General features: G+C 34.3%; 1 protein-coding gene across 1 annotated transcript in view; it reads right to left on the bottom strand.

The window, feature by feature from the left end:
• Positions 1-4,790: 4,790 nt before the first annotated feature.
• The window catches only part of LOC121374095 (protein wntless homolog), a 37,811-nt gene continuing 15,964 nt past the window's right edge, over positions 4,791-26,637 (bottom strand). The window contains exons 4-13 of the mRNA XM_041501015.1: positions 22,406-22,555; positions 21,742-21,878; positions 19,583-19,623; positions 15,412-15,539; positions 13,659-13,756; positions 12,838-12,901; positions 12,337-12,480; positions 11,255-11,408; positions 9,963-10,043; positions 4,791-7,098 (exon numbers count right to left, since the gene is read on the bottom strand). Coding sequence (XP_041356949.1) covers positions 6,998-7,098; positions 9,963-10,043; positions 11,255-11,408; positions 12,337-12,480; positions 12,838-12,901; positions 13,659-13,756; positions 15,412-15,539; positions 19,583-19,623; positions 21,742-21,878; positions 22,406-22,555 — 1,098 coding nt within the window. The 3' untranslated portion in view covers positions 4,791-6,997. The remainder of the gene's footprint in view (positions 7,099-9,962; positions 10,044-11,254; positions 11,409-12,336; positions 12,481-12,837; positions 12,902-13,658; positions 13,757-15,411; positions 15,540-19,582; positions 19,624-21,741; positions 21,879-22,405; positions 22,556-26,637) is intronic.

The raw sequence follows: 26,637 nt of genomic DNA on the forward strand, positions 1-26,637 counted from the left end.
GGGACTCATGCAGTGTACATACATTATTTCTTGAGGTCACCAGATGTTGTAATAATACAGAAAGCTTTATGCTGTGTTCATACTGGAAGTGATTTGGGACAGATTTCCCCAGGTTGGATACTGGTAATCCAATGCATTTTCACTGGTTTCAAAATACACCGTATTCAGCTGAAACAATTTCAACTTATTTTCATGCTTTTATCCAATTAAGGTTCAAGCACGCTGTCCTGGGCACACACGTCATGCTATCTGGGCTGTCTGTTCAGGACAGTTAATTGTTAATTGTTAGTGAGAGAGAAGAGGGTGTAGTGGCCTTACACCTACCCACTGAGTCGTTAAAACTTGCTCTGGGTGGGAGCTGGTACCGGGCTGCAAACCCTGTACCTACTAGTCTTTTTGTCCGATGGCTTAACCACGACGCCACTGAGGCTGGTAGTTTCAAATAAATTTCAGAGCTCTACAGTGTGATCACTAAACTGTTTTAATAAGAAACTGCACGGATTTCAAATCAGTATAACCTGCAGGTGTGAACACAACATTAGGCTTATTCATCATATATACATTTTCTCTAAAAATGCCCATGTTATGTTTGGAGCAATCACTTTATTACATTTTTTGTTTTGTTTCATAAATCATACCATATGAAGTTCATATTCACATGTAGAGAGATTATAACTTAAAACTGTCTGTGATCTTTGCTGTTTTTCTTATATGCAAAATGGATATGATCAAATATGATATGTGAACACAAGGGCCCAATTGTTCAACGTGCAGTGATAAATGGAAAGTTTCTGTTCTAAATAATTATTAGAGAAAGTTGATAAATTATTTCAAGCTGATTGCTTATGAAAATCTGACTTTTAAATATATTAATTTAATTTGTCTCCTGTTGTATTTTATTAAATCAGATACAAAGTCGTCACATCTCATTTGTTACTGTAATTTGGTATCATAACTGAAATGACTGCTATACATAACTATAAATAAGAAAATGTAACTGTTCATTTTTAGCGAACACTGTTGACAATGTAATTACTGCCGAGATTTTATGTTATACAATGGAACCTTGTTAATTCGGACAGTATGATTTTCAACAAAGGTGTCCAGATTTATAAATTTCTATATCAAATGAAACCTGAAAAGTTACTTCCCTTGAGTGACAACCCAGTTAGAAAATCAAGCAAAAACATGCAGACATTTAAGAATAACAAATACAAATATTCGGTAATTAATGTTCGTTTAAGAGACTGATGAAAGTAATTCCACATGTATTTTACCAATTATCAAGTTATGATATAACCAAATCAGTTTTCTAAGTTATTTCTAAACTGGTTTTTGAATTTAAAATTTATTTGTACTGACATCATCATCGTTTTAAAAGCATTTTTTTTTGTGCTATTGTCTTTTCTTGGCTTAAAAAAAGGATCTTAATTTGATTAATTATATTTTATACAGACAATGAAAATGTTACCAAAACAGTAATCAAGATCTGTGAACCTTGGAACCCACATGTTGAAAGAAAACCAAAACATAACTGTGTATGATACAACTAAATACAGACGTTTGCCACCTTTTTTCATGATTTTGACCTGTGTTCGTTATCTTTTGGTGTTTATTAGATATAGTTGAATGACCTGAAAGCAAGTTATTCTTTTTTACCCCTAATTAACAATCTATTCTAAGAAATTACCTCCAGTCAGATGAAGTAAAGTTTCACTTTGTTTAGAATAGTGACTGTCTGGTTCCACGAGCTGAATATCTGGATTAATGAATGCATTTAAAAGTGAAACATTTGTTTTCTATCTCGGATGTAGATAAGGCAGGGTTCTCAGACTACCAGAGTTTGGATTATCGAGGTTTCAGTTAGTTTGATATATTTAATGCAATTTAACCATATTATAAGGCAGTGATTCAAGGCTTCCTAATACGTCATTTAAAAAAAAAGAAGAGAGAGTTGTCATGTAATCAGTGTGAGTTTTGCCTTTATTATGCAAAATGCTATGCAACCCTTAATAAATTAGTTTTAATTTGAACTGGGCCCTTGAAAAACTGGAACCTGTGTAGGACTATTTTATATACAGATCTCCTGTTTGTCCCAGTCAAAACACGGTTTATTGCAAATAATTTTAAACTGTCTGAAGATTGCATAAGAATTCATACTAAATTACACATTTCATTTTCATTTTAACTTATTTTTGTGCTTATATCTAATTAAGATTCAAGCACACTGTCCTGGGCACATACCTCAGCTATCTGTCCAGGACAGTGGGTTAGTTATTAGTTGGTTAATGGTTACTGAGAGAGAAGAGGGTGTAGTGGCCGTAAACCTACCCATTAAGCCCTTAAGAACTCGCTCTGAGTTGGAGCCGGTACCAGTCTGCGAACCCTGTACCTACCAGCCTGTAGTCCGATGGCTTAACCACTGCACTAGTTTTTAAATTATCTGCAATAAACAGTGGTCTGTAAGGAACAAAGAAAGTGACCATTATATGAAATGGCTCTGTATGTATGCATATTAAACTAGGGCATGGTTTTGATTAATCTGTTAATCATTCTTTCAGACTGAATCATTTAAAATTGTTTGCAAAGGAATAAAAATTAAAAACATATATTTGTATAATTCACCAATATGGCATTTGAATTTGGCACCTTTTTGCTAATGTTTATATTCTTAAAATAAACACCAAGAAATGAATGCCATTTTCAGAACAGTAATTCCATAAAAATATGAGACATTGTGCCTTAATGGTCATGTTATATGTAAGGGCTCAAAGACGATTCACAAGATATAACAAATTTTGTTCCAAAATCTGATATTCTAAATCCATTTTAAAGGCTGCCTTTAGTATAATCCACCAAAAATGAAGACCACATTGAGACTACTGACAAGATGGATATTCTTGTCACTACATGCAACAAATAAATTTAATAAAAAATTTTTTTTTTAGGTAATTAGTGATTAACAAGAAAATGTAGCCATGCTCTATCATGAACCCCTTACAAGAACTCTCTGAGTTATAGAACCAAGTAACACATAATGTGTTTGAGTGTGTATGTTTATATGTTATGGTCAGTCTGTCAGTTGTCATTTAACTGGGTTTGGGGATCGAAACCTCCCTGCTCAAAGTAAATTTTATTGTTTCAATATATATTCCAGGGTAACTTGACTCGATAGAGCCATAAAACATGCCACAGTACAGATCTCCCCCAGCACAATTTCCTGTTGTGTGCATTAACTAACTCATAAAAGTCACCGTAACTGTGTTTTTCTCCAGCCACGACTCTTCCCTTGTATTAGTGTATTCTAAAATACTGACCAACCCAGCTCAGTATTTAAAAGGTGAAGAATAATGATAAGCAGAAAGCAGCGCATAAAATCTTGCCTACAACCACCAGTAATGACTAGTGTCCACCTAATAAATTCAAGATCTCTTGAATATTTTACCTGCTACGTCCCAATTACACTGGCTAAATACATGGAATAAAACCATTTACGTTATTGCCTTCATTCCACAACACTGCGGGATGTAGCTCAGTGGTTGTGTGCACATCGGAGGTTCACTGAATCAGTATCAATTTCCATCAATGACTGTGGTATGTCTGTCCGGTCTCTGGGAAAGTGCATATGAAAGGTTCCCTTGCTGCTTTTTCCGTGGGAGTAGCATGTGTGGCAACAGCAAGTTTCCTCTTGACCAAGTTTTAAAATTACCATATGTCAAACACCAGATAACAGTAGATTAATGTGTTGAGGTGTTTTTAAATACCATTTTCCCTAAAGGCGATGCCACACGATAAAGAGTACCGTGTACAATATAAGCCATGAGAACAGCCAATTGACATAACAACATTGCAGTCTTATCAGTTGCTATGCAATTGATTATCATGTGCATTCTCATACAAGTTGCCTTTATTCTGCAATGTAATATTGAACTTATATTTGAGATGAGCTGTTTGATCAAAGTTAAAGTTTGTTTGCTTTAATGACACCACTAAAGCACACTGATTTATTAATCATCAGTGTTTGGTAATTTTTGACATATTGTCTCTGATAGGAAACCTGCTATTTTTTTTCTTGAATAGCAAGGGATGTTTCATGTGTACCATCCCACGGCCTTTGATATACCAGTTATGGCGCACTGGCTGGAACGAAAAAGAGCCCAATGGGTCCACCAATGGGTATCGATCCCAGACCAATTGTGATACATCCCATCCCTTGGTTCATCAAATGCTGTTCAGTCACTTAACCAAATGACATCTTTGATAGCTTGACTTTAACATATAAATGTATATATATGTATTTTGTATGACATATTACTTTATATGCAAGGTATAAGATTTACTAGATCAGTGCTTGTTTTTTTAATTGTATGATTGTTAAAGCAAGAGTTCCCAACATAAATGTGCCAATGTAGCTTTCATTATTATTACTAATCTACTACAGAATTCATTTTATTTTAATTATTTGCTAACTTTAGATGACAATGAAAATATAGGAACAGAAAACATTTTAAATAAAATGCATCCAAATAAAACTTGTTTTTGTTTTTTTAATTTGAAATATTATATATACCGGTCTGTAGTATTAACAAACTAGGTTTTTGGGGGCTTTTTTTAAAAGCATTGATTGCACAGTAAAGGTGGGTATGTATACAGTTTCTCTTTTAATGGTAATTGCTCAGAGATCTATTTTGGTTTAGGGGCATGACCAAGCTCTCATATGTATGTCCATGTGTGTACATCTAAAATGCATTTATTTTGAATGACATTCACACACCAAAACAAAATCAAAGTTTTTCATTACAATTAATTTATTGACTACTAACTGTAACATTGTTAAAAAGTGACACATTAAATACAAGCTGCAAAAACATGCATTATAACAATATATAAAACTATGTAACTGGTCTGAAAGTGTAAAAATACTACCAAAATGTACATGACTTTATTGTATACAAATATCAAATATACACTTGATTACTGGCACGGAAAAAAGCAGATCTATGGAAGCTTAAAAAGAATAAAGTATGGAAGACACTTGTCATAATTACATATTTTTTAAAACAAATTCTGTGCAATTAAATGTCTCACCTATATTTTGTCAGAAACTGATCAAAATACTTAACTTTTAATGATAAAAGTTTAATGCAAAAGTTGCAGCTGTCACCACCAATGGAAATGTATATCTTATATCTTGCCTTTTTACTTCAAAATGGCGAGACAAAATTAGACTGTAACAAAACTGACTTTTATGTACTTACCAGGTTGTAATAAAAAGAACTGAATTTTGAATTTTTTTATGTTTAACGTAATAATATATACCAAACTTCTGAGCTAATATAAGTATTACCAATGAAACCTGATTTAAAATTACTTAATATGCAAATTTCATAATTGATATATAACCTTTCGAAATTATTATAATGAAAGAAAAATTCTGAATCCCTTTTTGTTACAATGAATTGACTTCATCAAGCTAATAAATTAACTTACTGAAAAAGGTGTGTAAAGACAAATGAGTACATTAATACAACATTCCAACATTAATCAACATATAAGTACTGTTTTGTTATGTGCACCTTTGTAATATATATAATTCACATATAACATTCTTCCCAATTGTTAATTTCACAGACAGCCAGTAAAATATGTATTTATTACGATTCTATTAAATCTTAAGTAAGTACCGGGTAAAGAAATTACTAAATACAATGCTACATATACAAACACTGGAAAATACAGATACATGTACATCTGTATGTATATTTAAAAAAATGTAAACCATTACTATAAACTCAGCAGTTTCAAACTATGAAATAAAGAGTAATATCGAAACAATGCCAGATAAATATAGTATTGCACAACAGATAAACAAAAGAACTTACACGCATAACTTTATCATGTAGACTGACATACCATACATTTACTCTTTAAAAATTATGAATTTCATTTTACAAATTAAATCCAAACAGTAAAAAACCCCAGTACATTGTAAAATGGTTATACTGGATACAAAACTTGATATTCAAAATAACTGATATCTAAACAAAATATTTTTAGTTTTAAAGATGAAGCCATTGATGTCCAAATACGTTTTTCTTTCATAAATATTATTCTATCTTGGTGGTTACAAAACTATATCCAAAATAACTAATATCTATACAAAATATTATTAGTTTTAAAGATGAAACCATTGTTATCCAAATGTTTTTGTCTTTCAAAAACATTATAATTACTCTATCCTTGTGGTTTAATAACAATAAGGTTTTTATTTGACTTGTGATTCGAAAACTAAATAATAAATTTTCTGACCAGCAGAACTATAAAACTTTGGTAAAAAAACAAACAAAAAACCAATATCCTTAGAATGTAAATCTGGCATCGAGTACAATCACAAATAATAATCACAACTCTTATATTTCTAATTTTGTATACAACACGGGCTATGATGAATATTTTGTTTTAAAATTCATCTTATGTAACTCTGCTCATTGGAACAACACTTTTGCCAACAAAATATCTACAGATCTTTAAGCCACATTGCAAGCAAGTCCTGGTTTAAATGCAAATATGTTTTCAGCCATATATTCCTTTATATAATGTACACCTAAACAGCACATATGATTTATTTTTGTTTGTCGTGTTCAGTACTAGCTGTCATAAAATTATTTGCAGCAGAAACCTTGTACTGTTAAAACACATGCAGGTATTAGAACCCACTGGTAAAAAAAGTACAGTACTATAGTCCGTCCCATCCTCTTACAAAAATGTTTTATTTTGTAAATAATTTCAGTTTTGTTTCATGTAAAAAGAAAATTAAAAGTGTTTTGGAAATAACAAAAAACAACAACTATTTTTTGTCTCCAATTTAGAACACAATTGGCTTGAAGTTAATTCCACAACATGAAAAAAGGCGTTCTCTGTGGGATGGACTATAGTTTTGTCTCCAAGCTGCTATAGGTAGCAGCGTCGTGCAAGTACCAAGGATCATGGTTTTCAGCTAGTCTGCAGCAGCCTTGCTTGTGAACGCGGTCATCGCGGACACCTCGGAGGGAATCTGAGTGAGTTGAACCTCCTCCTCCTGGCTCGTATTGGGTGAGTCTGAAAACACCACACACACAACTTTATCCAGCAATCACTGTACACAGTAGCAAGATACAACGACAAGAGAAGAAGAAGTTTGTTTTGTTTAATGACACCACTAGAGCACATTGATTTATTAATGATTGGCTATTGGATGTCAACATGGTAATTTTGACAGTTATAGTGAAATCAAAATCTAGGTCATTAACCTCTATTGTGGGCGGGGCCTATGCTGACACCAGCTGCTCTGAATGTTTACTTTTGTTTGATGAATTCTAAGCAATAATTATAGGTAGGTAATAAATAAAATACTACATTCCTTTCAGTTTAATAAATATTACATTCCTTTTAGTTTAATACCATTTTAATGCACTTGTACATTAGAAAATGGTATCTAGCTCGCTTTCGCTCAATAGATACCATTTTCTAATGTACTTGTCCATAAAAATGGTATTAAACCGAAATGAGTGTAGTATTCTCTATATATATATTTAGTGAGTGACTAAAATACGTGACACAAGCCTGAATCAACAGCTTTATGTCAGAGTATATTTTAATAACATCCGCCTTATATTGTGATTTTGAAAAAACTCATTTTGTGTCATGATAAAAGAAGAAATGTTTTATTTAATGATCCACTCAACACATTTTATTTACAGTTATATGGCGTCAGACATATGGTTAAGGACCACACATATACTGAGAGAGGAAACCCACTGTCACCACTTCATGGACTACTCTTTTCGATTAGCAGCAAGGGATCTTTTATATGCACCATCCCATAGACAGGATAATACATATCACGGCCTTTGATGTACCAGTCATGGTGCACTGGCTGGAGCGAAAAAATAGTCCATTGGGCCCACTGACGGGAATCGATCCCAAACCGACTGCGCATAAAGCAAGTGCTTTACCACTGGGCTATGTCTCGTCCCGTGATGATAAAAATAACAATACTTGCTTATTTAATTATGAAATAAAAGTTTAAGAAAACTTTTTTGATGTGACAAAATGTACATGTAACTAGCATCTAAGATTTTTATAAATGATGCCATATATTTTGCTTAACATCAAACCACAAAATAGTTTCTAGACAGATGTCTCACACATTGTATACAAAAACTACAATAAATATAATTTTCGAACTCTTCTTGCAGGATTATAGGATATGTACCGTATATTGCGATATTAATTGAGAAATTAATAAATGGAAATGTTTTTGTCTGTTCTGTTTGTGAAGATGTACATAATGTAAATTATAAATATTTGTTATAGTATAAATTAACCATTAGTATACTGTGAGACATCTCACTTGATGTCAGGTAAATTGACACCATATACTGCATGCAGGGCATATACCAATTCCAGGGTGTCAAGTGAAGCAATGGGTCAAAAACAATTTAAGAAAGAAATATTTCCTCAGAAAAACAGGAATTTTTATGAGCAAATGTACGAAAATAGGGCATAATGACAGTCCATCAAATGATAGTCACCTCAAAAAGTAGGATAATAGGAATCAACCCACTGAATAAATAATATGGGGGGAAAAAACAGGACTATCGTAGGAATAAAATAGGTTCATATTTATAGGATATTAAAAAAGCTTCCATTTCATATCATATTTATGTTCCGAGTGAAATAATTTTGAATTGTCACGAGCTTTAGTGAGTGACAATGAAAATTATTACACGAGGAAGATAAACATGATACGAAATAGTAGCAAGTTTAATATCCTATTTATTACCCATAATCGATCGTAATTTATATCACTCAACTTGTTTAGTTGACATTCCTGTAAGGTTGGAGTGCACCAATAGATGACGTTACATGATGTTACGTCCCCCTTGGCGTTCTAGTGGGATGTGTCACTTTGATATGTACCAAGATATTTTGAACCATATGGGTAATAATTTATTGAAGGTGGCCTCCCAACACCCCTTTAGCCATCCCAATCCACTACTTTATTTAGACAGTGCAGTGAATAATTTGGTTCCTAGAATTAACACTTTATCAAGAAACACACTGCAGTACTTCTCGTCTGAAAATATTGTGCTATTGAATAATACAAGTTACAAGTTCAAATTTGAATGTTTGATATGACATGGGTGTTAACTAATACAATGTTTAATGATGGCATCGCAAAAAATCAAAAACAAAATTGTCAAAAAATCAAAAACAAATTTAAAAAAAAAAAAGGGAAAAAATTGGGCTAAATAGGGACTCATGAAAAAATAAGAGGAAAAAATAGGACACTTGATGGCCTGCAATGACTATTTCTCACCAGTTTACATACGGCTTGCCTGGAAATAATAACAGAACAACTAAAAATAGCTTTAATAAAGAATGGCTGATTATGTTTTTCATTTTTCTGTGAGAAATACCTGATTGTTACAGTTGAAAAAATTGTTATTGGCAAGTATTTTCGATTGATAATTATATCAGGAACTAATTTGATAATAAATTTGACTGTTTTACTAACAACAAAAATCATGAAACACTGGGATATGAATTGAAGTTCTGTATATTAAAAACAAACTGTGGTCAGCAAAACAGTGATTGGGAGTAATGGCTCAAATACTGGACATCTGGCAAGAAATGTGCATAAGAAAGCATAAATTTATTGATTTTTAATTAATTTAAATAACATTAGCTACTCTAAAATCTCAAAATTAGAACCCCCCCCCCCAAAAACCAACAATAACTATGCTTTCACATAACCCCACCCCCACCCCCAATGTGGTTTTTGTCAAAAATGAATTCAGCAGTCTAAAGGTGTAGTTAAAATAATGAAAGGCAACAGCAAGTCCATCACAATGCAGAAACTCCTTATGTTATCCTTACTTTGAAGGTCCACCCACACCCGAAACAAGTTTGAACCTTACCTATATCTGTAACATTCTTGTGGGATGGCGCATACAGGGAGAGCAAAGCAATCACGTAAACATTCCATATGCCATACACTCCTGAAACATGACAAAACATTAGTTTTTAACAAAATTTGCATGCAATAAACAACTTGTATGAATTATATTTCTTAATTATAGAATTAAGAATTTCAGATTTACACAATGAAATACATCTTGAATCGTCTACAGCAAACACCAACAACAAATGATCATACCATCATATTTTATTATATTACTTTAAAGCTTAGTAATCTCATTCCTGAAGAGACAACCCAGGCAGTGAACGTGCATGTGGAAATCCTAAGTACTGACCTCTTCTTTAGTCTTGACTAGTCCACCCTTCTAACCGTTCCACTGTGCTTTCCAGTTTACTGTACTGTCTGTGGACGTGATCGGTTTATCATACTGGCCAGTCCTCTGTGGCCACAAGTCTACATTACTGACCTTTCTACAATAGTGACCAGTTCACTGTGGCCACAAGTCTACATTACTGACCTTTCTACAACAGTGACCAGTTCACTGTGGCTACAAGTCTATATTACTGACCTTTCTACAACAGTGACCAGTTCACTGTGGCCACAAGTCTACATTACTGACCTTTCTACAATAGTGACCAGTCCACTGTGGCCACAAGTCTACATTACTGACAATTCTACAAAAGTGACCAGTCCACTGTGGACGCAAGTCTACATTACTGACCTTTCTGCTATAGTGACCAGTCCACTGTGGCCACAAGTCTACATTACTGACCTTTCTTCAATAGTGACCATAAGTCTACATTACTGATCTTTCTACAATAGTGACCATTCACTGTGGCCACCAGTGTACATTACTGACCATTCTACAAAAGTGACCAGTCCACTGTGGCCACCAGTCTATATTACTGACCGGGGCAGGACGTAGTTCAGTGGTAACACGCCCGCCTGATGCACGGTCGGTTTGGGATCGATTCCTGTCAGTTGTTCTAGCCAGTGCACCACGACTGGTATATCAAAGGCTGTAGTCTGTGGGATGGTGCATATAAAAGATCCCTTGCTGCTAATCAAAAAGAGTAGCCCATGAAGTGGTGACAGTGGGTTTCCTCTCTCATATCTGTGTGGTCTTTAACCATATGTCTGACGCCATATAACCGTAAACAAAATGTGTTGAGTGCATCGTTAAATAAAACATTTCTTTCTTTTCTACATTACTGACCATTCTACAATAGTGGCTGCCAGTCTACATATTAGTGACCATTGTAACAAAAGTAACCAGTCTCCCGTACTGACCTGTGAGAAAGGCACTGGAGTACTCGAGACTGATGCCCTCGTCCCCCCACTTCCAGCGCCCCTCGCTGACCTGACTGATGATGAAGAAGATGACGGTCAGTGCGGCACACAGCAGGGTGGTCAGCATCAGGAACTTGAATCGGAAAATCAGGCCCTGGAAACACACAGCACAGGGACATTAAAATTTACACTTTTGTTTCAGAGCTTACGGCCAGGGCTCACACTGGAACAAATTTTGTTTTAGCCAATTTTCAGATATGTAGAGTATTTCCTTAAAAGTCATTAATTATAAGGAATATTTCATTAGCCAATCACTAATTTTTTTAGCTACTTTACATAAAAATTAGCAATTGGCTAATTTGGCAATGGACAGGGTGAGCCCTGCATTATCCTGTCCATTGCCAAATTAGCCCATTGCTAATTTTATACAAGGTGGCTACAACATTTAGTCTTTAGCTTATGAAATGTTTTCTAAATTAATAATTTTCAAGAAAATACTGTGTATCTGAAAACTGGCTAAACCAAAATTCATTTCAGAGTGTGTCCTGTTTTCAAACTTTGTTTTAGGTGATCATGGTCTCCAGCTAATTAGTCAGATTAGTAACATGGAAATGTCAGTTGCAATATTTTCTCTAAAAAACTGAATGCCAGCCCAAATAATCACTTCAAATAATTTTGTTTGTTGCAAAAAATTATTGAACATAATAAAAAGACAAAGAAATCTTAGACATACAACATACAAAAGAAGAGTTGTATATAACTTATATGCACCGATAGCTCTGGCACTCATCAAATTTGCAAAATGTGAATTTTTAAAGTAGATGAGAAATTTTATTTTAATTTGGCGAAATAATTTCATGTAATTTTTAACAATTTGTTAAAAAATAACTCTTGATTTCTTCAATTTTTTCAGTTCAATAGATAATGAAATAATTTCATGTAATAATTGACAATTTGTTAAAAAATAACTCTTGATTTCTGTGATTTTTTTCAATTCAATAGATAATTTGACAAAATTTTCTGATCACCCAGAGCAAGCCCTGAGATGAACATGTTAAGAAAAACACAAAAAAAGAACCAACCTTGTAGTATTTTCTGCGCACACTGCTCATCTGAGGCAGAGCTGTGCTTTTAGAGCTGATGTTTCGGAACACTTTGTACACCATATAACACAGGAAGATGAAATAGGTGCATGCTGCAAAGCCAGCCAGGATAATGAATGCCAGCTACATTACGGTTAAGGCACATAACAGAAAAAGATCATGACATTAATTCAGTATTTATTCAACACTTGATGAGGGTGAAATGGAGAAAAGGGATGTTTTGGTGATCATCAGGGCCTCGTTCCACAAAGCGATCTTAGTGCTAAGATCACTGTATGTGCATAACTACCGTATGCAACTAAGATTATCTTAGCACCAAAATCACTTTGTGGAATTGGGCCCAGGGCCCTGTCCCACAAAGCGATCTTAGCCCTAAGATCCCTGTACGTGTATAGCTACCCCATGCACTTAGGATGTTTGTAGCACTGAGAACGCTTCTTGGAACAGGGCCCAGGACAGTGCAATCCTACACAAGGATACAGCCAGATGTCTTCCGGTCTCTGTCACCCAAATGCTGTAGAATGGATTGGACAGCTGAACACCTCTGGAAAACAATAAAAGTGGTGTCGTGGTTAATCCATCGAAAATAAGGCTGGTAGGTACAGGGTTCGCAGACTGGTACTGGCTCCCACACAGAGAGTTTTAAAATGAATCAATGGGTAGGTGTAAGACCACTACACCCTTTTCTCTCTCGCTAACCACTAACGCACTGTCCTGGACAGACAGCCCAGATAGCTGAGGTGTGTGCCCAGGACAGCGTGCTTGAACCTTAATTGGATATAAGCACGAAAATAAGTTGAAATGAAAATAAAAGTTAAAAGTTTGTTTTGTTTAACGACACCACTAGAGCACATTGATTTATTAATCATCTGGCTATTGGATGTCAAACATTTGGTAACTTGACATATGGTCTTAGAAAGGACTTCTGCTACATTTGTTTTGATTAGTAGCAAGGGATTTGTGATATGCACCGCCCCACAGACAGGATAGTACATGCCACAGCCTTTGAAATACCCATCATGGCCCACCGATGGGGATCGATCCCAGAGTGACCATGCATCAGCCGAGCACTTTACCACCCGGAAAAACAATAATTCATCAGCATTTATAAAATAAATATATATATAGACTGCTATCAATATTTTGTATAAATTACTCTTTAAAAAGCCAAAGCCAAAGCCATGCACATATATATGTTTGAAAATTATATTACTTTCCAGTGTGAACCCTGCATTCATGGATCAATTTGTTTTCATTAAAATTAGAAAACCCACCCCAACTTTTATATGTTTGATCAATACCTTTCACAAATCTCAAACACAAAGAGAGCGAGACAGCCGAACACCACAGCTCCCAAGTGTTTCCAGTATATTACAAGTCTGTTCCTTTCCAACTGATCCTGAAAACAAATTAACAACATTTATTTATGCAATAACAATTCATAACAAGCATTCAGAGAGTACTACATGTCCCTACTGGGGCCAACAAATTTTTGTATCTCTTAAATTCAAGGGCTATAATTCTGTCAAAAATGGGTAAATTGTCATGAAAGTCAAAGTTGATTTGTAACTTGATAAAGCTATATACAAAATTTAATCTCAATATCTTGTGGCATTGTGGAAAAAACATCCGGAAAACTATGTGGAACAGAAGGACGGACAGACAGACCGGTAGACTAATAAAACCTGCGACGCATAATAACTATTATTAACGGTCATTAGCTCTTACCCATGTGAGAACAATGATACAAAATTAAAATATCATTTGAAGACAAAACTAAAGAACACCATAGTCCATCCCATCCTCCTACAAAAATGTTTTTTGTAATTAAGTTCAGTTTTGTTTAACATAAGAAGAAAAGTAAATGTGTTTTGGAATTAACAAAAAAAAACACACACTATTTTTGTCCTATTTAGAAAACATTCAGCTCAGAAATAAATAACTTATAGTACATTCCATAACACGAAAAAGGTGTTCCTTGTGGGACGGACTGTAGACACAGGAGAAATGCTTAATGAGTTTGCTTCATTGTAAGGTGTTTCTGACTAATAAAATATTTCTAGGAAAAAAAAAAAAAAAAAAAAAAAATGTTTTATTTAACGACGCACTCAACACATTTTATTTACGGTTATATGGCGTCAGACATATGTTAAGGACCACACAGATATTGAGAGAGGAAACCCACTGTCGCCACTTCATGGGCTACTCTTTTTCGATTAGCAGCAAGGGATCTTTTATATGCACCATCCCACAGACAGGATAGTACATACCACAGCCTTTGTTACACCAGTTGTGAAGCACTGGCTGGAACGAGAAACAGCCCAATGGGTCCACCAATGGGGATCGATCCTAGACCGACTGCGCATCAAGCGAACGCTTTACCAATGGGCTATGTCCCGCCCCATATTTCTACGATTAAACTTACATATTAAATATATTTTCTTGTTTAGAATATCGGTGTCTGATATTCAATGTGTTTCTGGTCCTCTTAATATTAGGAAATAAGATGAAATTTAACCTAGTACAAATATTAGAACAATCAGAAACAAGTTTAACATACAGCCACTAATATTTTATGCAGAAAAATATATTTGATATGTAATTACAATAATTAAAAAGTCTCTGTTAGTCGATGACATCTTAAAACAGTGCAGCAAACTCAGGAATGTCCCTTTAATTATGGCATATACACAATTTCTGGTACACATAATTCCTAGGCTGTACTAAATGTACTACACCATGTGATGATCCTGCCTCATACAGTATTAAAAATGTTTTGCTGGACAAGATTTTCATTTTATGCTCATATCGTTGATCCTACATGATATAGTATGGAAGATATTCTTTGAACAAAATGATGAACAGAGAGACAGCACCATAACATAATGTTCTGTATTTTTAAATATGGGTGTAAAAAAATTCACTGACATTCACATTAAAGACACCCAGACACAAGCAAAATGTTATTCCCATGTAAAACAAAATGACTTCTATACTACTGACTATATATACCGTATATACACCATGACCAGGACCTAGATAATGTCAACGAACCATCATGTGTTCTCCAGCAAATATAATCCAGAATGAGAGCAACATGGCGTAGAACGCTCCCTGCCGGACGTCTCCTATCAGCATCATGAAGGGCATGTCAAACCACAGGGTCAGCCACTCAATGGGACCTGCAATGTACAGTACTGGTGCAATTGTATGATATAGAATAGATGTAAAACAATTAACCAGGGGTTCAAAAATTTTCAAAAAAATTACTTGCCACAGGGCAAGTGCCAATCAGATATTCACTTGCCCCATATATTTTTCCCACTTGCCCATACTTCTTAAGGTAACCAATTGTGTTACTCCTATTTAATTTAATACAGTGCTTAATAATGTAATTATATTGAAAGTAATTGGTTAATTGCACAAATAAAGAATTTTGCCAATAGGTTACAACACTTACCCAGGAAGTACTAAATGTATATGTCTGTCCAGTAGTATCAGCTGTCTTCTCTATTTATTGATTTAAACTTTATTTTTTAAATAGTGTCCATTTGTTGATTTAAACTTTGTTATTTGTTTGGTAATGTCCACTTGTTCATCTAAATATAATTATTGTGTCGATGTATGCCTTAGTGACCACTTGTATGTTGTGAGACCCCTTTCCACTCGTGAACCATTCTTTTATGGCTGGCATTGGTTCAAATATTTTTAGGGATTGGTAAACAACAGCCGGGGAGGGGGTGTACATCGATTGCAGCCTTGTATTTTTAACTTATTGAGCATAATTTATTTGTTAAAAACTAGTAATAAAGCAGAAAAAATGAATATATTCATGTATGCTTAGAGGGCATCGCACCATCACGATTATGGTGTAGGGCTAATGAAATCTAACTTCACCGTACCCGTTCATTTTACACGAACGTAGATTTACATTTGCAAAGTACTGAAACACATTAAGTCTTTTCTGCTACAAGGTTTATTATATCTAAACTAAAACGTCTAGCATCTTTTATAAGTATACAGTTCATAATAAGTGAACTCGGAAATTATAAATTTGCTTTACGCCCCCGTTCATTTGCAAAGAGCAGATTCCGGAACCATATTAACGTCTAATTTGATTTGAATATGACATTTTAAAACTGTATCCCACCTCATTTAATATGTTTGGAAGGATTAAACATTATGATTGCACACACAAGGCATGTATACTTTATTTTTATATGAGCTGTAAAGCGTATTGAATTCAGTTTAACGTTCAGTGGCGGAAATGACCGATCTTAGTTGATAGTGAAAGGGGAATAACTCTAAAATTGTTATAGAACTTTTCAACACATTGTTTTCAGTTTTGGTGTGCAACACATTGGCAAGAGTTCCGATCATTCCAGCATTTAGGGTTAGGGTTAGTTATCCTTAGAGCTATGTAAATGCTCGCACGATTGGAACTCTTTCCAAAGGTTTTACCAGGATTTGTAACAAAATTTTAAAAAGGTTTTAGGTGTTACATTAGTCACTTAAGTCTTGTCATCGGGCATATGCAGTTAACATATTTACTTGCCCAGCATGAAAATTCCACTTGGCATGGGCATCGATTTTTGAACCCTTGATTAACATATGTAATTTTGGAAAATTTCTCTATAAAGCAGATAAATTAAGAAAATAAATTTTTTTAAAGGCATTTTCCGATTATATCCAGCAGCAACCATTTTTATATGTATGTTTATGTATTGTTTGCTTGTGTTTTGTTTCTCCTGTACATGTGTTGTTGTATGTATGTATGTATGTATGTATGTATGCCCACAAATGACTGTCAGGTCAGATGTCGGGAATTAACGTGCTTATATCAATTTAATGTTCAAGCACGCTCGTTGCGAGTACGATTTCTGACTAGGGCCAGAAACTGTGCTCACAACGAGAGGGGTGGGGAGAGTGATAGTAAAAAAAAACAATTAAAAAAAAAAAAACGTTTATACATTTGATTAGATAAAAATACTAATTAATGGTTAAATAAACTTTATTTACAAGGAAGTTAAAAAGTGTTTATACAAAGGGTTAAAACAGGGTTTCTACAAATGATTAGGTAAAAAGTAGAATATTGACAATAAAATATGTCTGGTTAATCTGGTATTTATGTCGGAGGAGAGTAGACGGGAAGGTCTGCCCCATTTTAATTCATTTCCCTAGGCCGTCCCGTCCACCACCTCCACCATAATGGAAATGAGATTGATGAATGATATCTCCATATTAACCATAACATGAACCTGCATAAAACTATGTGATTGGTGCTGTGACTTAACTTAAGTCAAAAGAGCTATCACCTAACTTTTAACATCCATTTAAAACAATGAGAAGGATAAAAAAAGTAAATAATAAAATAACAATAAAACAATAATAATAAAAAAATAAAATAAGAAAAAAACCTCCCAAAAACCCAACATGTCATAGTAGTAGATTAAAAGGTGTTAATGTAAGTAGAAAGGGAAAAGGTGGATTATATTTTAGTGTCCAGTCGTATAAAAGTAAAGTAAAATTGTGGGCAATATTAATGTTAAACCCCCTCTGGAATCCCAATAAGGATAAAAATCCATACGAGATGTAGTTCCAATAGGGGTCACATAATTATTAAAATACCTAAAATAATTTTGTTTTTATTAATCACATATGGTTAAGAACAAAAGTCAAAAAGTTAAAACGTATAAGGATTACTAATATACAGCGTATTACTCCTGCCAGAGAGATTAGACGCAGTGTAACCCTTGATAAATTAAACGTATAAAACACAGCATAAAACATAGAACATAACACACACACACACTGATCGCCATGTTGTTGTATTTGTAATGTTGTTTATACAGATGAGCTGTATAGCTCAATGTTAATAAATAATTGAAATATTGTAACGATCAATCAGCAATGAAAACTGATCGCCGTGTTGTAACAATTAATCAGCAATGAAAACTGATTGTGGTGTAGTAACAATTAATCAGCAATGAAAACTGATCGTGGTGTTGTAACAATTAATCAGCAATGAAAACTGATTGTGGTGTTGTAATGATCAATCAGCAATGAAAGCTGATTATGGTGTTGTAATGATCAATCAGCAATGAAAGCTGATTGTGGTGTTGTAATGATCAATCAGCAATGAAAGCTGATTGTGGTGTTGTAACGATCAATCAGCAATGAAACCTGATCGTGGTGTTGTAATGATCAATCAGCAATGAAAGCTGATTGTGGTGTTGTAATGATCAATCAGCAATGAAAGCTGATTGTGGTGTTGTAACGATCAATCAGCAATGAAAACTGATCGTGGTGTAGTAATGATTAATCAGCAATGAAAGCTGATCGTGGTGTAGTAATGATTAATCAGCAATGAAAGCTGATCGTGGTGTAGTAATGATTAATCAGCAATGAAAGCTGATCGTGGTGTAGTAATGATTAATCAGCAATGAAAGCTGATCGTGGTGTAGTAACGGTGTCAGCAATGAAAACTGTAATGATAATCAGCAATGAAAGCTGATCGTGGTGTAGTAATGATTAATCAGCAATGAAAGCTGATCGTGGTGTAGTAATGATTAATCAGCAATGAAAACTGATCGTGGTGTAGTAATGATTAATCAGCAATGAAAACTGATCGTGGTGTAGTAATGATCAATCAGCAATGAAAGCTGATTGTGGTGTTGTAACGACCTATCAGAAATGAAAACTGATTTTGGCGTTGTAACCAAGTTCGATTGAAAGATAACAAACATGCTAGATTATATTTCAACCATTTTCCTTTGTAAATGATTGCAAAGTCAGTCATCTATGCGACATTTCATGACCTGTAGCCAAATAAAATCCCACCCCCTTAGTTGGTGAATTTTGCACTGAAATCTTTTGTAATCTGTCCAGTCTTTAGCACTAAAATATAAACTGGAAATAACAAGTGTTTTCTATCTCTTTTAATTGTCTATCAGTAGGTGTATACAAATATTTTAACCAGTGAACCATACATAAAAAGTTGTCCCCCTCCCCACATGAATTATGAACAATTCTGAGCAGAAACTACAAAATAAATTGGGAGCTGAAGTGTTCGATTAGCTAGCAACACCTATGTAATTAGTAAAGAAAGTAAAGTTATTACTTGTCAGTTAATTCTTTACCAACATCATAATATTCCTATGAATAATTTCATTTCCAGCACTCTAATTACAATTACTATAAGTAAACTATTTTGTACAGGACTTACAGTTCAAAATGCTCAGCACAATTCCCAAAGCAAAGAGTGTTCTGAAAAAGATTTACGTTTATTAATTAAATGTCCATTATCATATCTGCATTTTGATATTTTTATATGTACTTGTTAAAGTAACTCCAAACTATTACACATAATCTCTTAGCATAATTAACTAGAGAATATCAAAACTCTAAAGGGCTGCCACTGGGAGTAAATACTGGTTTCCTAAAATATTCTTTGCTAAAAATAGAAAGAATACATCTGAGCATGTGGTTGCAATGTTGGGTTTTTTGTCAATTTTCCAGATCAATGTGCAAAGTTACCATACGTTAGACCCATAACAGAAAAAAAGAAAGAAAGAAATGTTTTATTTAACGACGCAGTCAACACATTTTATTTACGGTTATATGGTGTCAGACATATGGTTACGGACGACACAGATTTTGAGAGGAAACCCGCAGTCGCCTCTACATGGGCTACTCTTTCCGATTAGCAGCAAGGGATCTTTTATTTGCGCTTCCCACAGGCAGGATAGCACAAACCATGGCCTTTGTTGAACCAGTTATGGATCACTGGTCAGTGCAAGTGATTTACACCTACCCATTGAGCCTTGCGAAGCGTTCACTCAGGGTTTGGAGTCGGTATCTGGATTAAAAATCCCATGCCTCGACTGGGATCTGAACCCAGTACCTACCAGCCTGTAGACTGATGGCCTAACCACGACGCCACCGAGGCCGGTCAAAACCCATAACAGAGGCCGATAAAACAATGTGCTGGGGTATCAGAAAACATTCCTTTCCATTTCTCTATCGATTATCAGTGAGAAACAAGTGTGCTAAGAAGAACAAAGTGAATGGTTCATAATACTACAGGTGTCAAAAACAGACCAAACAACAGCTATACAGGTTGTCAGACACAGGTAATATAGATGATCAATAATTGTTTGGAAAGCAAAAATGTATATTAAATGTTAAAATTAGTGAAACATTTCAGCCAACGAGATACGAGGGAAACTTTAAAGGGAGACTATCCTGCAAGACTGCAAATACAGAGAATTCTTCAATGAACCAAACCTTATATTAAAATCTATCAAGAAAAAAATCCCACGAAGTTGTCATACAGAAACCAAACAGTAATAAAAGGTTTTATTCCTGTGAAGATACTGACAAAATAACAAAAGATTTTACTGGGACATCAAAAAATTCTATCAGAGGACAAGAAAACCATATAATTTTAAACTTTTTTTTTTGGTTTCTCTCTTATATACACTAAATGAAATACAACAGTGAAAAGAAATAGAACTGAATATAAAATTCTTTCAAAATTAATTCTCCGAGATTTTACAATTTGAATTACAAGAGAGAAAAAAAAGTGATATATTTTTAATGCATCATAAAAACTAAATTTGCAATAAGAATTAATTAAAAAAACAAGAGTACTGGTGAGGTACATGATACGCCCATCAGGAGTTTGATGAAAAACCATATCTATATTAATGAATAGGTCACGGGTATGATACAAATTCTAATTATGTGAAAAGTTTGCAATGGGAAGGACGAACAGTTTGTTTTGGACCAACCACCATCCCAAGTTGTTCCTACATGTGGTTTGATGGTCCTGTATGCATCTGTATGCAAGATATGAACTGGACAAGGATTTACTGTTATGTGCAGTAGACCATGAAAAGTAGGTCACATTGACCTAGTAATCATCCGTGACACACTGCCATCCCAAGTTGTTCTTACATGTGAGGTTTGATGGCCCTGTATACAAGATATGGTCTGGACAAGGATTTACTGTCATGTGCAACAGACCGTGAAAAGTAGGTCACAGTGACCTAGTAATAGTACACAACACACCGCCATCCCAAGTCGTTCCTACATTTGAGGTTTGATGGTCCTGTATGCATCTGTATGCAAGATATGGTCCGGACAAGAAAACGTTAACAGACAGATGTAGGAACCGATAATGCCATACCATAATACGACCCATCTTAGATGGGCATATAAAAAGGTTTGTCGGGCCTCAATATGAAATAAATTTGTTACAAATAGAGCGGGCAGCCAAAACCAAAAAATATACATTTAGACTCCATTTCAGTCCTTAAGCCCAAAATTGCCATTTCAGCAGCAGTTTGTAGAATATGTTCTGAATGAAATATGGCTGCACACCTTTCCAGTAGATTGGGCAAGCGACTGAGCATCTGGATTCTTCTCCAAAACCACACGATCACAGCCAGAAGACTTGGAAAGAGAACGGTCTTGATGGAGAACCACACTTTAGTGAAACCTCCATTCTGATGAATTGCCTGCAACAAATTATATACAGCATTAATATCATGGTGCAATGATAAATAAATTGGTACTAATTAAACCAAAAAAAACCCCACACTTCCACATTGTTTGCACACACAAATATCAGCTCCCATTTAAAGTAATGTTTAACAGCTCAATGGGAAGGTGTAAGGCCACTACATAGACGTCTCTTTCAGGGTGAATTTTAATAACTATTGGCAAATATTATTTTAATATGGTGGAAAAAAAATAGGGTAAGAATTGATATTTTGTTGGAAAATAACTATAGGTTTTATGGTTCTGAAATAATTTAGCGAACTTTTCTTATCAACCAGAGCTAAACCCTGTCTCTTAATTAACAACTAACATCTAACCATTAACCTTGAACCTGTAGACAGGTGTGTGCTCAAAACAAGAAAAAATAGTTTTAAATTAAATCAAGGAACATAATAGAGAAAAACAAATAGTCAAAATAACTTTTATAAGCTGGGTGACTTATATATTTGAATAATAATATATAAAAAAACCCTCCAGTACTCACAATAATATGTACATCCTCTATCTGTCCGATGTCGGAATTGGCCCCACGTCTAACAGGAATCCTGATGTTGATTACATAGTAATGATGATGGCAGCTGCCCAGCTCAAAGAATGGAATTGGTTCACAATGGTAATAGTCACCTTCCTGTTGCTAAGACAGAAATCAAAACAAACACACAATGAGCTAAGAGACACGGATGTCCTAAGTTAGACAGTTAAAATAATTCTGCTGTTTTCAACACAGGCTCCTCGTTTTACATAAAACCTCAAAAGTAGTTTACAGCAAGAAAACCAATAAAAATGTAAAAACTACTTAATATATTTTTAAAAAATATAAAAGTTATTGTCTCCAGAATATAAAATGGCAGTGTCAGGGTTGGGATGCCCTAAGCTCACAGTCTCACAATATTTTTTTATATTACATATGATATACCGTATATCGCTGTGTATTAGCCGACTCCATGCATTAGCCAACCCCCTAGTTTCACCCTCCAAATCGGCTTTAAAATTATCGACCTTGTATATAAGCCGACCCCCCTATATAAAACTAACCAAGTCAGATGTCTGTGTGGTCTCTACAAAATGACAAAGTACATCTGCTTTCAAACGTCATTTGTCACAGCAAACTTATCCGGAAGCAGTAGCCGATTTCTATTTATAGAAACGGTGTCCGGTTAATTTATTTCTCGTAAAATATAAGTACCAAGATAGCGAAATATACCTAAACATTCTTGATTGCAGCCACACGTTAAAAACACAGTGACTGTTTGCATTGTTGATTGTGCTAATCGGTCTTTTCATTACTAGTCGGCTATACCCTACCATACCCAACCACCCGTGTCGATTAATCCCAAGCCGACAAACAAAACAAATGAAGCTGGAACAATTAACGTGTTCACCGGTTTAGTAAGCAGTTTTGTAATGACACGTGACCTGCGAAGTTTGGCCTCAGACCACAATTAATTTCGCTATATGTTTCTATATAGCCTTAGTGGCTATAACATTTTTATTAATATCAGCAGGCCCGTGAAGTTTTGTATGTACCTTTGCCTGCATGGGGGACACATTCCCTGAAAAGGACAACACCTGTTGTCCAGCTCTTTCTCCCAGCATATTGGTTTAAACAGACACACCCTCTAAACCAGGCCGGAGTACACCCATTTTACACAAAAAGCACTACTTTTGCATGGGCCGGAATTACCACAAACAAGTCTTCAATGTCGACAAGTTACACTGTTTACAAACTACATGCTATCCCCTGTCACTTCAGTCAAACAGTTTGCCACTTCATAGCTGTCTGCCATGAAATAATCACAGTCAAACAGCAGACTACTTGCGCGGTGAAACTTCCGGATTTTGGACAACCAAATGGGAAGATAACTGTAATCTGAGGCCTATCAGTCCATTTTTTTCCCCTAAAAACTGGCCCACACTAATGCATTCCAATGATATACATATTAAAGCAATGCTCGGTAAGTATCGGTATGTCACCTTTAAACTGAGAGTATACAGAGGCTGTGTTAAAAAACACCTACCACAGTGCCTTGCATGGCCAATTTTAGCAATGGAAACTTGAGGGACACCAACTTCAAAATGTAATAACTTTATCAAATTTTGGAATTTCTTCATACAATGAGCAGCTATTTTTTTTCTTCTACATATGTTTTCTATCTGCACAGTGTTGTCTTGGAAAGATTTTGAAATATTTAAAGGAAAAAAAATCAATCATTAGATTTTACTTCATTTTTAATTAAATATTAAAACTTAAATTTAAATTTTTGAGAAACAAAAAAATCTAAAACTGTAAAATTTTGCATTTTAGATATGATAAGTGGAGGCTTAGTAAAGATATGGTGACTGATTTCATGATACATTATTAGAAATGTGTCAGAGGGATGGTGAAAGTCACAAAATTGGGGCCATTTGCAACAAATGTTTACACACTAAATTTCAGGGAAAATTAGACATGATAGGCCTCATATTCAATTTTGACCTGCTGTATTTACTTAATCTACTTCATTTACTGTATTAGACATGTAGCCACTTTGTAAAAGGCAAAACAGTCCATATAAATGCATATTAATATGAATATGCCCTACAGATATTACTTAGGTATACACCATAATATTTTTTTTGTTGACGACAACTTTGAAAATGAAGATTTTGTCACAAAATGCTGATATAAATCCTACCAAGAGGTACTTGCACCATATTTTTCAGTTTCCAGTGATAACTGTTAACAAGTGTAGTCATGTGCCAGTGTCTGGGATACCTCAGTGTAGTATTTCTTGATTGGAAGGATGTTTGTAGTAATGACCACTGAATATGCATTATGGATTATTTTGCCATATGTATTACAAGCCAAATGTTAACCTTTTTGGCACATTTTTCTGCAATAAACTGACAAGTATACCAGCATCTGGTTTACTGAACACAATAAATACATTCAGACAGCATAGAATATTAGCCTATTAGATTTTCTAAGATAAAAGACCATTTTTGAAAAATGACTGAAGTGTGTAATTTACATAAATGTAGGTGAAATGTATTATTAGAGTACTTAATCTTGTTAAAAACTGTATACTATTTATTTAAAGTGTTTTATTACATTTAGTAGTGATATATTCATTATATTTAGATCTTCTGTCCAATTGCAATAATTGAGAAACTCATTAAAATTCAATATGTAAAAAAAATTAAAATCTCAATATTGACTAACAAAATCCACTTTTGCTCTTTTTTTACCAAATTATTAGCTCAAAACTGTTAAAAATATTGCAACAACCTGTAGTAACATCAGAGGTCATCTTATGCTATTTTGGAGGATACTGAAATTTAAAAGTTGAAAATTTTTAATTTTAAATTTTTAATAAATTCAAAAAAAATGTTTTTTAATTTAATAAAATATTTAGAAAATAAATAAATTAGTTTTCATATTCCTTGTGGTATGCACAATCAGTCTGTGTAATTTCACCTCTCTGGTTATAATACTTTCATCAGAATCAAGCATTTAACCGGTGTAATGTGTGAACTATATCAGGCCTCAGACCACAATTAATTTCGCTATATGTTTCTATATAGCCTTAGTGGCTATAACATTTTTTATTAATATCAGCAGGCCCGTGAAGTTTTGTATGTACCTTTGCCTGCATGGGGGACACATTCCCTGAAAAGGACAACCCCTGTTGTCCAGCTCTTTCTCCCAGCATATTGGTTTAAACAGACACACCCTCTAAACCAGGCCGGAGTACACCCATTTTACACAAAAAGCACTACTTTTGCATGGGCCGGAATTACCACAAACAAGTCTTCAATGTCGACAAGTTACACATGTTTACAAACTACATGCTATCCCCTGTCACTTCAGTCAAACAGTTGCCACTTCATAGCTGTCTGCCATGAAATAATCACAGTCAAACAGCAGACTACTTGCGCGGTGAAACTTCCGGATTTTGGACAACCAAATGGGAAGATAACTGTAATCTGAGGCCGTTTTCCGAAATTGTTTTGATCGGTCACCATTTATTGTTGTTTAAACAGATAAATATTACTAAATAACTTTTAAACACCAACATTTATTAAAGATGAACATATATATACAATTTTAATATCTTTTATTTGTAATAGCTTGTGTTAAAATGCAATATTAAACCTTTATGAAAGCGGAAATGCAGAGCACAATAATGACAATAGATCGAGTCGAGCCGTGACGTCACTATTCTAACTTTACATTTCCAATAAAATGTTGACTCCTTAGATAAGCCGACCCCAGCCTTTGACTTTATAAATTTTGTATCAAAAAGTCGGCTAATACACAGCGATATACGGTACACAGTTTTATATACATACATATAAATGGCAAAATGTATACACACGAATTGATATAATCTACACACTTTATGTATATTGTTGTTGTTGTTGATATTTTGTTTGTTTTTTGTTGTCGATTTTTTAAAAATTATTATCTGGGGCCAAAAAGGAAAAAAAAAGAAGAGGAAAATATGTTATGTACGGAATTAATATTGATAAAAATGGAGATTTAAAAAAAAAAAAAAAATACATTTTCAGTTTCCAACTTTTCTTTAATTATAGTTTTTTTAAGGCAGAGAAGTTTAATTTAAGTTTTTGTATTTTCATGGAATAAATATAATATTTTATGTTAATAATTAACCAATTTATTGCATATGTATTTGTTTTCTTAAGCAGATCCAAAATGGCATTATGTTTATCTAT

This window comes from Gigantopelta aegis, chromosome 6 (genome assembly GCF_016097555.1).
Source record: "Gigantopelta aegis isolate Gae_Host chromosome 6, Gae_host_genome, whole genome shotgun sequence".
Lineage (NCBI taxonomy): Eukaryota > Metazoa > Mollusca > Gastropoda > Neomphalida > Peltospiridae > Gigantopelta > Gigantopelta aegis.